The sequence below is a fragment of the Halichoerus grypus genome, chromosome 12, assembly GCF_964656455.1.
Source record: "Halichoerus grypus chromosome 12, mHalGry1.hap1.1, whole genome shotgun sequence".
In the NCBI taxonomy this organism is placed as follows: Eukaryota; Metazoa; Chordata; class Mammalia; order Carnivora; family Phocidae; genus Halichoerus; species Halichoerus grypus.
The window spans coordinates 32,298,404-32,310,736 of record NC_135723.1 but is presented as its reverse complement, the minus strand read 5'-3'; the positions used below and the strand labels follow the sequence as shown (position 1 = coordinate 32,310,736).

Sequence of the window (12,333 nt, the reverse complement as noted above, 5' to 3'; positions counted from 1 at the left end):
ATTCTTCTTTTTAATGAATCCAATTGTTAGAAATAAGATTTTGGGTAAATTTTAGGTGAATAGATCTGTTCTTATTATAATGATTATACACGCCCAAAGGTCATAAACATTTTTATGTGTATTATGTGTATTAGAAGTTATTAAGTGATAATTTATAATGTATCATTTCTTTAACATTTAGTTTCTATGCCTTTGCCTATGTCAACCTGGACTATCATGAAGAACATTGTTGCTAAGAATGGATTTGCAGGATTATTTACAGGTAAAAATACGTGCTTTACCAAATTGTTGAATAAAATGGTTACTTTTACATCTGTCATCTTCCTAAATTAACTTTAAGCAGGAAATTATTGAAAACATTCCCCATTTATGAAAACATACCACATTTATGATATTAAGGCAAACATCTTAGGGACGCCTGGGTGGCTCAGTCAGTTAAGCCTTCAGCTCAGGTCATGATCCTGGAGTTCCAGGATGGAGCCTGGCGTCGGGCTCCCTGCTCAGCTGGGAGTCTGCTTCTCCCTCTCCCTCTCCCTCTGCTGATGCATGCGCATGCTCTCTCGCTGTCTAATAAATAAAATCTTTTTTAAAAATTACATTTTTTAAACATAAGGTAAAATTTGTTCTGATTTTTTTTCTATTCTCTTTTCAGGCCTCATTCCCCGTTTAATTAAAATTGCTCCTGCTTGTGCTATTATGATCAGTACCTATGAATTTGGGAAGGCTTTTTTCCAAAAGCAAAATGCTCGAAGACAACAATACTAGTGATGCTGTTTCAACTTGAATTAACAACCAAAGCCAAATAATAAGATGGAGACTCTTAGGCAAGAATTCTTTCACCATTATCTTAAAATTATTTTATATATTTCTTTCTTATAATTTAAATGAGCAGTAATTTCTACTTTGCCTCTGAATCATAATCCTAATTTTAAAATAAATTGTTAGTCTGATTTTTGAGATATTGAAAAAGATACTCCAGAAGTCACACCATTAAATGTTCCTGTAAAGAAAAGAAAAATTATTCCTTAGCACTGAAAGTGATAATCTCTGAGAGTTTATTATAGATTTCGGTATAACGTCATTGGGAATGTGTCAGATACATCAGAACATTTTGAATTGTGTGCTGAATGATGTTCAGAGTCTAGAAGAAAAATGCCTGTCTCTAACACACACTTAAATCATGCACATAGATATTTAAGTATTCCAATAAAGTAGATAATAGATGGCAGTCTTTAAATAACATTATTCGCATTTATCTAATTACCTGTTAGATTTTCTTTAATTCAAATGCATTAGTTTTTTGTTTTATTTTACACCTCCTCTTGCTGTGATAAGGCTTCACCTGTATTAGGATTTCTCCGCCTAAAGGTATGGCTGTTTTATCTTTATGAACCAGAATATAACTGTTTATGTGATAAAGATACTTTTGGTGACTAAAGACTCTGTATTATCTACTGTTTCTACAAGAGAGAAGGAGTCTTTACTGATTGCGTTAAATGTTTGGCACAGTGAATCTTGGGTGTGCATTATATTTAGAGTGGTAAAAAGAACGTTTCAGCCTGGGAAGGGCCCTGGTTTCAGCCGTCTTGGAATCCAGGTATCACTGTTTGTGGAGCTCTCAAGGTCACACGTATTGTCTTCTTCTAACAACACTGAGATTAACACAATATAAGCCACAAGTACTTCCACAATGTCCCTTGATTGTACATATCTCATGTTAGTATGCTACATCAAGAGACTGAAGAGGCCGCTGTTTCCTTGAAGAAACAGCTTTATTCACTACAGGCTAATGGCTCAGTAATGTAGCTCGTGGCTGTAGGAATGAAACAGGACTATGCTGGACGGACGGAAATGTTCTGTTATTTTTGTTTTTGATTTATTTTCTCAGGATCTATATCCTATAAGAAAAAGCACTTTATTGCAGTCTGTGTGTATGCTATGACAATGTGAAGTTGTTTTTCTTTTTCCTAAAATAGAGTAATATAGTTAGGTGACAGATCTCTAGTGTTGGTAGAGGAATTATGTATTTTGTATTTTAGTAGAAAAGAGTTCATAAGTTTCGTCAGAAATAAACTATATAGGGTTTGTATGTAATCTTTTGTGTTTACTTTATCCTGTGTTGATTTACCTTAAATTTTTAACACACATATCTATAAAATCATAAATGTTTATGCTTTCTTAAAATTATCACTGTGCTTCAAGCTAAATATTTTCATATAAAATCATTATGTTAATGCTGTATTTTATATAAGAAAGTTTATCTTGAACAGTGCTGTTTAACAGTATTAAATTTAAATTTACCTTTGTTCTGTTATGCTTCTTTTTGGTAACTGGTAGAAAAGAGAAAAATTTAAATTTATAAAGAAGCAGTCACATATTTCAACTTAATAGAAACAACCAGTAGGGAAATCCCCATCGCCCTTCCACCCCCAAAACGGACTGCACTTATGGAAAATTCTTACCATTTATGCCTAAAATAAATCTAATTCCCTAGTAGCTTTTCTAGTACATATTACAGCCATGTATCTGGATGAAAAGGGTGAATTGAAGCTTTCTTTATACTTAAGTGGTAAAGAAGCATTAATGCTTTATTTAAACAAAAAAAATAGTAGCAACTGAAAAGCACTTGGCTAGAAATTATATTCTTGGTCATGTTTCTGAAAGCAAATAGTTTCGATCTACGTGAAATTTTCTAACAAATACATTTACTTCCTTATGTGTATATTTTTAAAAAAGAAATGCAAGTTTTACATGTTTGCTACCTTCCATATAATACACATTTGACTTTTTGAACAAGTAGATATGAAGTTAAAATAAATTTTTTATTTCTAGGAAACTATTCACTATGCTTATTTAATCACATGACTCCTTTAAATTCTTCCCTCTTTCTGGAGCATGAATTCCAGGGATATGGGAAAGTTTAGTGTATCAGGTTTTAATTTTTTTTCCAAAATAAACTTTTTAAATAAATTTTAACCTATCACTTGACATCTCCGATCTTTTCCGTGGCCAGCTCAAGTTTAAGAAGCACTGGAGATAGGAAGTGCTTCAGATACTCACTGGCTATAAAGCTGGCGGAGCTGTGAGCTGTGATTGACAGAGGGCTGCAGAGGGAGCGCTGGGAGCGCTGAGGGATTCTCCACTGAGCTTGCGGGGAATGTCAGGAAATGCTCCTAAGATAAAGACAATTAAACGTACCTGGACAGGGGAGTCTCAGTCAGGCAACGGAAGTTAGTCCCTCGGAAGGAAAAACAGGAAGGCAACTGGAAACCAAGCATTTTTGGCACAGGTCTAAGAATTATAGAGTTGGGTTTGGTGGTTTTGTTTTTTGTTTTTTTTCCCCAAGACCAGCAATTATTTTAACTGAAAAGAGGGTAACATAGTTTAGTACAGCACAGCACACACCAGAATGTGTCACGTGTAGTAAGGCTGAGTCTTATGTAGTGAAACTTTGGCTTCAGTTGGGTTTTAGAGAAATCATCAGCACTATAGAAAATGGGGACTTATATAGTAAGGATTGGTTTGTACCAGAATAGACTTTGAAAAAGGACCATAATAACATTGATGTGATTTTTATCTGCCCCTTCCTATCATCAGTTAAAAAGAACTAATGCTAAAAAATAAAAATTGCTTTGCTTCCAGAAGAACAAAGGGAACCAATTAAAAAATACTTAAGAGCCCTGATGTTCAAAGCAGTTGTGTGACATTTCAGAGGGAATCCAACATTACGGTAGGAACTTTGACCAAGAATTTCCCTAAGTTGTAAATTTGAGACACACTTTTAACCACTTGAAAACTTGTGTGTAAATCTAATAAGTACGACTTAAATAAAAACTTAGTTTATATAATTTCATTTAATGCTGACATCATCTTGATGCCATCATAGGTTCTGAGAAGATGATGATGTTTCCATTTTATAGGTGAGAAAACAAACATGGCTCTTACATAATTGTTAGCAACTACCAAAATCACTACTGTATTGTACAACTTCAACAGATAACTGTGTATTATAAAGCAGATCATGTAATTTTTTTTTAAATAAAAGGGTATTTGAGTTGAAATAAAGATTTGTCCAAAACCTTTTGTCGTATTAGTATTTTAGGTGTTGAGTAATATACATTTACCATATTTGCTAAAACAAAAAGTTCAGTGTACAGCTTGAATCCAGTAACTTGTCTTGAAGGTAAAAATATAAGCACTAATGCATGGTACAAAACGTTTAATATACATGCAACAAATATAGTACATCAAGGCAACAAAATACACATGGAATTATTAGCATATAATTCAGCATTCTGTTTTGGGTAGGGTGTGTAAACAGTAAACACTACCATCTAAAATTAAAGATTGAGACATACATTGTTTCCTCATGCAAACATTAACTACATGTATAACTAGTGTGAAAATTTCTGAAATGTATTAGAAACCTGAATTCACATTAGCAGATGAATTTTATACCAAGAGCTCCAAGAAAGGAGGAAAAGTCATGATCCTCAGATGTCATGTTTAAATCTGCATTTAGCAGCATGTTAAGATGCACAAGTTACTCTATGCATTAGACAAATCTGGAAAATGTTATCAATTATGGAATCTTGAATTTCCTTCCTATATTATAAAAATGTATGGAAAAAAATTTAACAATGATTTTTTTTAATTACTGAGGAAAATAAATGTCAGTTGAGAGTGGACCATGAATGATAAAGCATTTTAAACATTCTGATCGTTTTTTAGGAAAGCAGCAATTGCTTAAGGCCAACCTAAAAATTTTCAAGTTCCCCTCTTAGCCACTTCCTACTCCCTCCTCCGAAGGTTTCCACTGTCCTCACTTTGTATCTTCCTTCCATCCCCATGCTCATTAAAAATTGCTTTGGATACCTCACTCATAAAAAAGTATACAGAATTAAGAGTAGGTATCAGTAAATTGTTAAAGGTACCATTTTTCAAGAATATTTGCATTTTTACAAGTACTAAAGCCTTAAGCTAAAGGAATAAAGCTCTGAGTATGTTCTGGTACATCTAGAATAACTTATTTTAATGGCTTCCAGGCCTCCTTTGTCCCTTAAATGACTTTGTTTGAACTGTCTTGCATATAAGACTGGCCTAATTATTACCTATTATCTTAAATCCCGAATTATGAGAATAAAGCTCTAAATATTGCAGAGAACCACCACACTCCTACATTTCTAATACAAAGAATGATGTAATAAGTTCAGCGCTCTTGCCTCCTCTGAATAAAATAAATTGTTGTAGGGGGAACACTGTTCCTACATGTCCAAGCTACTGAGTTTGAATGTTTTATTAATAAACAAAAATAGCACATGAAGTCCCATTAAATATTGTGTCCTCTTCATGTAAACAATGTATAAAACTTCTTTGGCACAACTGATCATATTTTCCTCATAGCACTATTAGAAAATACACTTCATACATTTTCTCTTTCAATATGGTTGGATTTTGATGGATGAAATATATAGTTCCAAAAACTGCAAAAAGATTTTATAGTGCATAACTTTTTTAAAAAGAAAACTAATTTTTTTTTTACCTGTAGATGTGTAGGGATTTCGAACATTACATCAGTTTTTAACATTAACATGGCATGATTCATTGCTGCGCACAAGGGAGAACAAAACAGCACTGTATGTCAGACATATTGTTGAGTATGGTGAGACTCTACTGATCCTTACTTGAAGGTTCTCAAATCCTTAAATGAACTCGGAATCTTTCCTAATAAAATACTTTCCAACATCTGTTCTACGTTTTTAAATGTTTCCAACTACTGAGGAATATTTGATATTTTTAAAATAACACTTTAAGAAAATCTTGGGAAAACAATTTATTCATTTTACCAAAATGGTGTAAAATACTTTCCCTATGACCCTGACAAATTTAGTAATGGCCTAAAGACACATTCCTACAAAATTTATAAAATGTTAATGGAATGTTGTACCAAATGATAACTATTAAAGAAAAACTGAGTAAGCCACTATGAAACCAGCTGAGAACCTCCTCCTCATATGAAAAACAAGTTATTTAAACATCAGAACCTAGGAAGAAATGAATGAAAAATGAAATTAACAAGTCATTTTTAGAAAATGTAATCTTTGAATAAAAGAGTAAAAGAAAATACTTAGCTTATATCTCTGGAATAAAACCTTGAACTCAGTCTCTAGCAATTATGGTACATTTAAATATATGAAAATCAGCTGAATAATAAATATACATCACAATTTGCAATGGATTATTAATTTAGAGGATATTTGAAAGTTTTTTAAGCCTATCCATTTTTAAACTTCCTCAGTGACAAATATAAGAATCTTAAAATGGCAGGATCATTTTCACTCAGAAGGGCACGTGGAGTGGACTGAATTCTCTAACAGAAGCAATAGAATTCCAGACATATGCCAGAACAATATAAAATTCCAAAGGTTTTCCCAGCAGTCAAACTTATGTAAATAGAACATTTGCAACATAAAAACTTCTGGCTCTGACATAAAATTTTTCAGGATGGAGTTAAGCCTGGACTCGTCATCTCTGTTGTGGGACTTGCAAGGTAGTCATTAGATTTGAGACTTGTTAGAGATTTGTAACTTGCCACTGAAGTTAGAGATCCACAGAGACCAAGTAATGAGGGAGTGTCTTCTTTACCTGAAAGTTAAGATAAAATAACAAATATTTAATTGCCCTTGAAGAATGATACCAAAAGATCCTATAAAACTAAAAACTTACATAACGTCACAAAATACTGCGAACATACCTAATTATGTATTTCCGTAGCTTCAGTGTCACCCTTCAAAAAACATTACCAGAGGAGTATGTGTGCTCCTCATAACGGTTCTAGATACGGAAGTTTGAGATACCATGTTTTAGGACAAAAATAAAACTTTTTTTTTTCCAGAATATGTTCATGTTCAGTTACTAAAGGATAATAAACTAACAGTACCAATGCCCAGGCCACAGAAATACCAGGAAATCCTATGTAGGTTAAGTAATGCAGCAGAAGCAAAACTGGTTCAGTTCAGGAGGAGCTGCATTGGGAGAGCTTCAACTCACTCACTGAACATTTACTCAGCAGCTACCTTGCATCAGGAACTCTGTCATGTCCTGGACTTCGGTTCGCCCATGAAGGAAGACTGGCAGATCTGTTTTCACAGCTGGGAAACATGAGTTCTTTCCAGAGCAGGTTAAATTTGCAAATACCAGCTAGAAGTGGCTGGTTTGAGGCTGTGAATGGCTGAGGTCTTTGAAAATTAGCAGGTTCCCAAAGTAGGAAAAAAGCTTAAGTTTTACTTACACAGTTACTGAAGTATAAAGTGAACCAGATAGCAGGTGTTTCTGAATGCTATCTATTGTTTCAAATGGCCCCTCTGAAGTGTTCTCATAGTCCTTTGAACTCTAACCCACCTAGTTACACTGTATGATAATTGCCAGGCTCTCTTTTCTTCTAAACTATACACTGAGAAAGGACATGGAATCTGTTGTGTTGTTATATTCCCAGTGCCTAGCACACAAGAGATGCTCATTAAATAATTATGTAATTAACGAGTCATGATTCAGTAAGAACTGTACTGGGACCCAGGAGAGCTCCTATGTCCCTTTTAGCTGTATGACCTTAGTTAGGAAAGGCATCTTCTCTAAGCCTATCCTTTCCTTTGTAAAATACTAAAGATGACTAGCTATGTTAACTTCATAGTTTTGGTGACGAATACAATACAGAAAAATATAACAAGGTTAGAAAAAATATGGAAGAGGAATTGTTAATTTCCAATTCAAAATGTTTATCGTGTTATTTCGGGGTCAAAACATTTAGATGTTTCAAGGACCCTTTTAATCTTTAAGCTTAGAGACATTTCAGGCCAGAATTAACTTTCTGGAGTTCTTGTTAAATGCTCCTGGAACTCAACTGCTTTAGATAGTCTTTCCAAATTTCTACTTTAAGTGTACAATTCAGTGGCATTAATTACATCCACAGTATTGTGCAACCATCACCACTATTTCCAAAGACTGTATCACCCCAAATTATCTACCAATTTAAGCAATAACTATCTGTTGTCCCCTTACCCCCAGGTCTCTGGAAACTAATCTACTTTCTGTCAGTGAATCTGCCTACCATACATCGTTCTTACAAGTGGAATCGTATAATATTTGTGCCCTTTTGTGTCTGGCTTTATTTCCCTTAGCATGTTTTCTACAGTTCATCCATGTAGTATGTATCAGAACTTCATTCCTTTTTTATGGCTGAATAGTATCTCACTGTGTGTATACACTACTTTCTGTTTATCCATTCATCTGTGTGGACACTTGGGTTGTGTCTACCTTAGTACTCTAAATAATGCTGCTGCAAACACACAAGTATCCGTTTGAGTCTTGTTTGCAATTCTTTGGGAATATATACTTAGAGAACATTTTTTAATATAAAGATTATCATACAGTAATGCACAAGACGAAACAATCTAAATGTCTAACACAGTTACACAATGAGGTACTATAGGGCTGTAAAAGGGATCAGAAGGATCTCTATGTACCTCTAGGTATTTCTAGGATATCTGGAAATTTCACTGTCAAGTGAAAACAAAGTGCAGAATAGGGTATAGCATGCTGCCTTTTATCTAGAAGAGGGGGACATAAATTATTTGAATTTACTTGTATTTAAAAAATAAATAGATAATTCAAAAACTAATAAAACTGGTTAACTCTGGGGCGCCTGGGTGGCTCAGTCGTTAAGCATCTGCCTTCGGCTCAGGTCATGATCCCGGGCTCCTGGGCTCAAGCCCTGCATCAGGCTCCCTGCTCAGCAGGAAGCATGCTTCTCTCTCTCCCACTCCCCCTGCTTGTGTTCCCTCTCTTGATGTCTCTCTGTCAAATAAATAAAATCTTAAAACACACACACACACAAACTGGTTAACTATGATAGTGGAAGTAAACAGAATTGAGATGAACTTTAAGCACAGTAATTTGACTCTGGCATATATTCTCAAGATAAAATGAGAAATCCTAAGCTATTTTGAGTTACCATATTTTAGTAATATACTGTTATTTTGAAATTAATATAGTAGGAAAAAGTAAATAAGTGATTATGTTCATATAAATGAGGAATCAGTAGTGTCATCATAAGATATCAAAATATAAAATCAAGTACATAGAAACCCTGAGTCTTAAATTTGAATTGTAAAATAAATTTAAAGTATATTTTTCTTTAAAAAAATTCCTAACTCTTCCACGGGCTAGAAACAATGACCATTCCAGTAACAAGAGGCACCCCTCTAAGCCTAAACTACAGTCTCTAACATTTCCCAGTATAAGGAAGTAGGACTTGAAGAAATAGCTGATCCTGGGGGTGGGCATGAAATATACCAAAGTAACCCAAAACATCTTTTGTACCACAAAGCAAAGAAGGTATCACAGACTAATAGAGTGTCAAAAGGACACAGGAGTCATCTTTAAGTGTCTTTCAATGCAAAAAGGACAGTGACCTCCTGATAAGATGTGCTGACAAAGACGCATTATTTACATACTGCAAATATGTTTAACCTGAATATGATAATAACATAAGACAAATCTAAATTTTTGAACGTTTAACAAAACAACTGGCTTGGGCTCTTCAAATATATAAATGTAGTGAGAGATAAAGGAAAGTACTCTGCTAGATGAAAGGACCCCAGAGAGATTGAAAAGTAAATGTAATATGTGATCCTTGACTGGATCCTGAACGAACAAAAAAGGCTTTTAAAGGCTATTACTGGACAAGCTGAGATATGAATATTAAATTATCAGGTAGTATTGTACTGATGTTAAATTTCCTAAGGGTCATATGGTTTAGCTTTTTAAGAAGACATCCTCATTCCTAGGAGATACATGCTGCTGTATTTACAGATGAAGTTTATGAAACCTGCAATTTACGTTCAAATGGCTGAGCGTGACAGGAAAGGCAGACACGAGTAAATGAAGGGAGCATGTGCCCACAAGACACATGCAAGTGTGGCAAAATAGTAACAGTTGGTATGCAGTGGTAAAGCACACAGGGTGTTCATTCTTCTGTTCTTTCAACTTTTCTGTAGATTTGAACTTATCAAAAAAAGGTGGAGTGGGGGAAGAAGACAAAAGTACATGAAGTCTTCAGTTGTGCCTCAGGGAAACACACCATAGAGCAGAGCTGAGGGGGGCATATCCAGGAAAGCACTGGGGCATAGGGATGGATCTACCTACAAAAGCCAGCCATGGGGCACCTGGGTGGCTCAGTCGTTAAGCATCTGCCTTCAGCTCAGGTCATGATTCCAGGGTCCTGGGATCGAGCCCTGCATTGGGCTCCCTGCTCAGCGGGAAGCCGGCTTCTCCCTCTCCCACTCCCCCTGCTTATGTTCCTGCTCTGGCTGTGTCTCTGTCAAATAAATAAATAAAATCTTTAAAAAAAAAAAAAAAAAAAGCCGGCCTTCAAAGACTCAAGGCCGGCCTCTGAAAATACTGTCACTGTGGAACGTGCTGGGCAGTGTGGTACCCTCAAGGAAGCCAAGAGAGACTTCATTGTAAGCCTTCATTTAAATATAAAAGGGAAAAATGCGCAGAGGACTCCAAGATGGTTATGTTAATTGTGATTGCAGCCATGCAACTATAAAAGGAAATAAAATATAAAAAGGAAATAAGCAAAAGGAGATAGGTGTTAAAGCAGAGAATGAGAGGTTACTCCAAAATATTCTTGAATATTGTTGTGATGTCAACAGTAACTCACATATGTATGCGTATACATAAACACATAAAATTATCAATGGATTAAAAATAAGTATGTTAAAATCAGTATTGATATTTTAAAAGCAATTTTTTGGTACAGGAGCAAAGAACTAGTCAAGATTAACTAAAATTTTCTAGCTTAGATAAATGGAAAAGTGGTAGTTCCTAGCAGAAGCAAATTAGTCATAAGAAGCAGCAAACAGATTTTTTTTTTAAAGATTTATTTATTTGAAAGAGACAGCATGAGCTGGGTGAGAAGGAGAGGGAGAAGCAGGCTCCCCACTGAACAGGAAGCCCAACACGGGGCTTGATCCCAGGACCCTGGGATCATGACCCGAGCCGAAGGCAGATGTTTAACCAACTTAGCCACCCAGGTGCCCCCAGATTTTCGTTTTATAGCAAGAAAGATGCGTTTTGTTTTAAATTTATTGACATAGAGTCTGGACTCTACAAGTCTTCAGATGGCACTGCTACAAATGTTACTAAGTTAGAAGTTATTCATTCGGCACAATGCCAGACATCATGATAAAAAATAAAAAGTTAAGAACTACTTCTTGCCTACAGGGAACTTAATGTAAGGTAGAAACAGACGTCTACAAACAGAAAATTGTAATAAAGTGCAGTAAGAACAATTAAGTAAAGGTGAGATCACCAACCCAATAAGGAAGTCTGAATGGGGAGGAAGGGGTCAATGAGGAAGCGAAGAGGCAGTGAACTGTATCCAAATTTTAAGGAATTACTAGAGATTCCTTAGCCACTAGCATAAACCCATAAACATGGGGAAAATGTTCTATTAACCTGTTATGTAAGCAACAGGTTACCTTTTTGTGATCAAAGATCAAGAAAAGGGGTGGTCATCATTCTGTGCAATAAAATTTTAAACCACTGGAGCCACTGCGTGTGGTACTCGTGGCTGGCAAGGAGGCAGTACCCTGCCCGTTGTTGTGGCGTGTCCATGTATGAACTGGGCCCAGGTGTCCATATGGTATCTCTTCAACTGAGTGACTCATATTTATATACTGCTTAAAATGCCTTCAAAAATTATAATTTTCCTTTAAAATTAATAGTTGTTTGTTCATAGAAAAGCATGAAAACAGATAGTAGAATGTAAATTTCACTGAAGCAAACACCCATAACAAGAATTACTGCAGTTCACACACTTCCTGGTAAAACAAAGCACTTAGGAAAAACCCTACAAGTAGATGAAGCTTGGCAACATCTGCAAAAGGGACTGCGTATCACGCACCCAGTGCACAAATGGAAGCAGAACACATTCCTTAGACTAGATAAAAAATTTTAAAGCAACAAGCAGTTGGTATGACTGATTCATGCACCATGCAGGATTTCTGTTAAGATGTGAAACCTCAGGGGGCGCCTGGGTGGCTCAGTTGGTTAAGCGACTGCCTTCGGCTCAGGTCATGATCCTGGAGTCCCTGGATCGAGTCCCGCATTGGGCTCCCTGCTTGGCGGGGAGCCTGCTTCTCCCTCTGACCCTCCCCCCTCTCATGTGCTCTCTCTCTCTCTCTCATTCTGTCTCAAATAAATAAATAAAATCTAAAAAAAAAAAAAAAAAAAAAAAAAAGATGTGAAACCTCAATTTGTCATGGAATT

General features: G+C 35.5%; 2 protein-coding genes across 7 annotated transcripts in view; one reads left to right on the top strand and one right to left on the bottom strand.

The window, feature by feature from the left end:
- Window positions 1-2,305, top strand: part of SLC25A40 (solute carrier family 25 member 40) — a 51,867-nt gene extending 49,562 nt beyond the window's left edge. For both annotated transcript variants that reach the window (XM_036106278.2, XM_078059211.1), the window contains 2 exons: window positions 182-262; window positions 653-2,305. In XM_036106278.2, the coding sequence (XP_035962171.1) occupies window positions 182-262; window positions 653-765 (194 nt within the window). In that variant the 3' untranslated portion in view covers window positions 766-2,305. The remainder of the gene's footprint in view (window positions 1-181; window positions 263-652) is intronic.
- A 1,899-nt stretch (window positions 2,306-4,204) lies between these two features.
- Window positions 4,205-12,333, bottom strand: part of RUNDC3B (RUN domain containing 3B) — a 128,651-nt gene continuing 120,522 nt past the window's right edge. For all 5 annotated transcript variants that reach the window (XM_036106272.2, XM_036106273.2, XM_036106275.2 and 2 more), the window contains one exon: window positions 4,205-6,645. In XM_036106272.2, coding sequence (XP_035962165.2) covers window positions 6,500-6,645 — 146 coding nt within the window. In that variant the 3' untranslated portion in view covers window positions 4,205-6,499. The remainder of the gene's footprint in view (window positions 6,646-12,333) is intronic.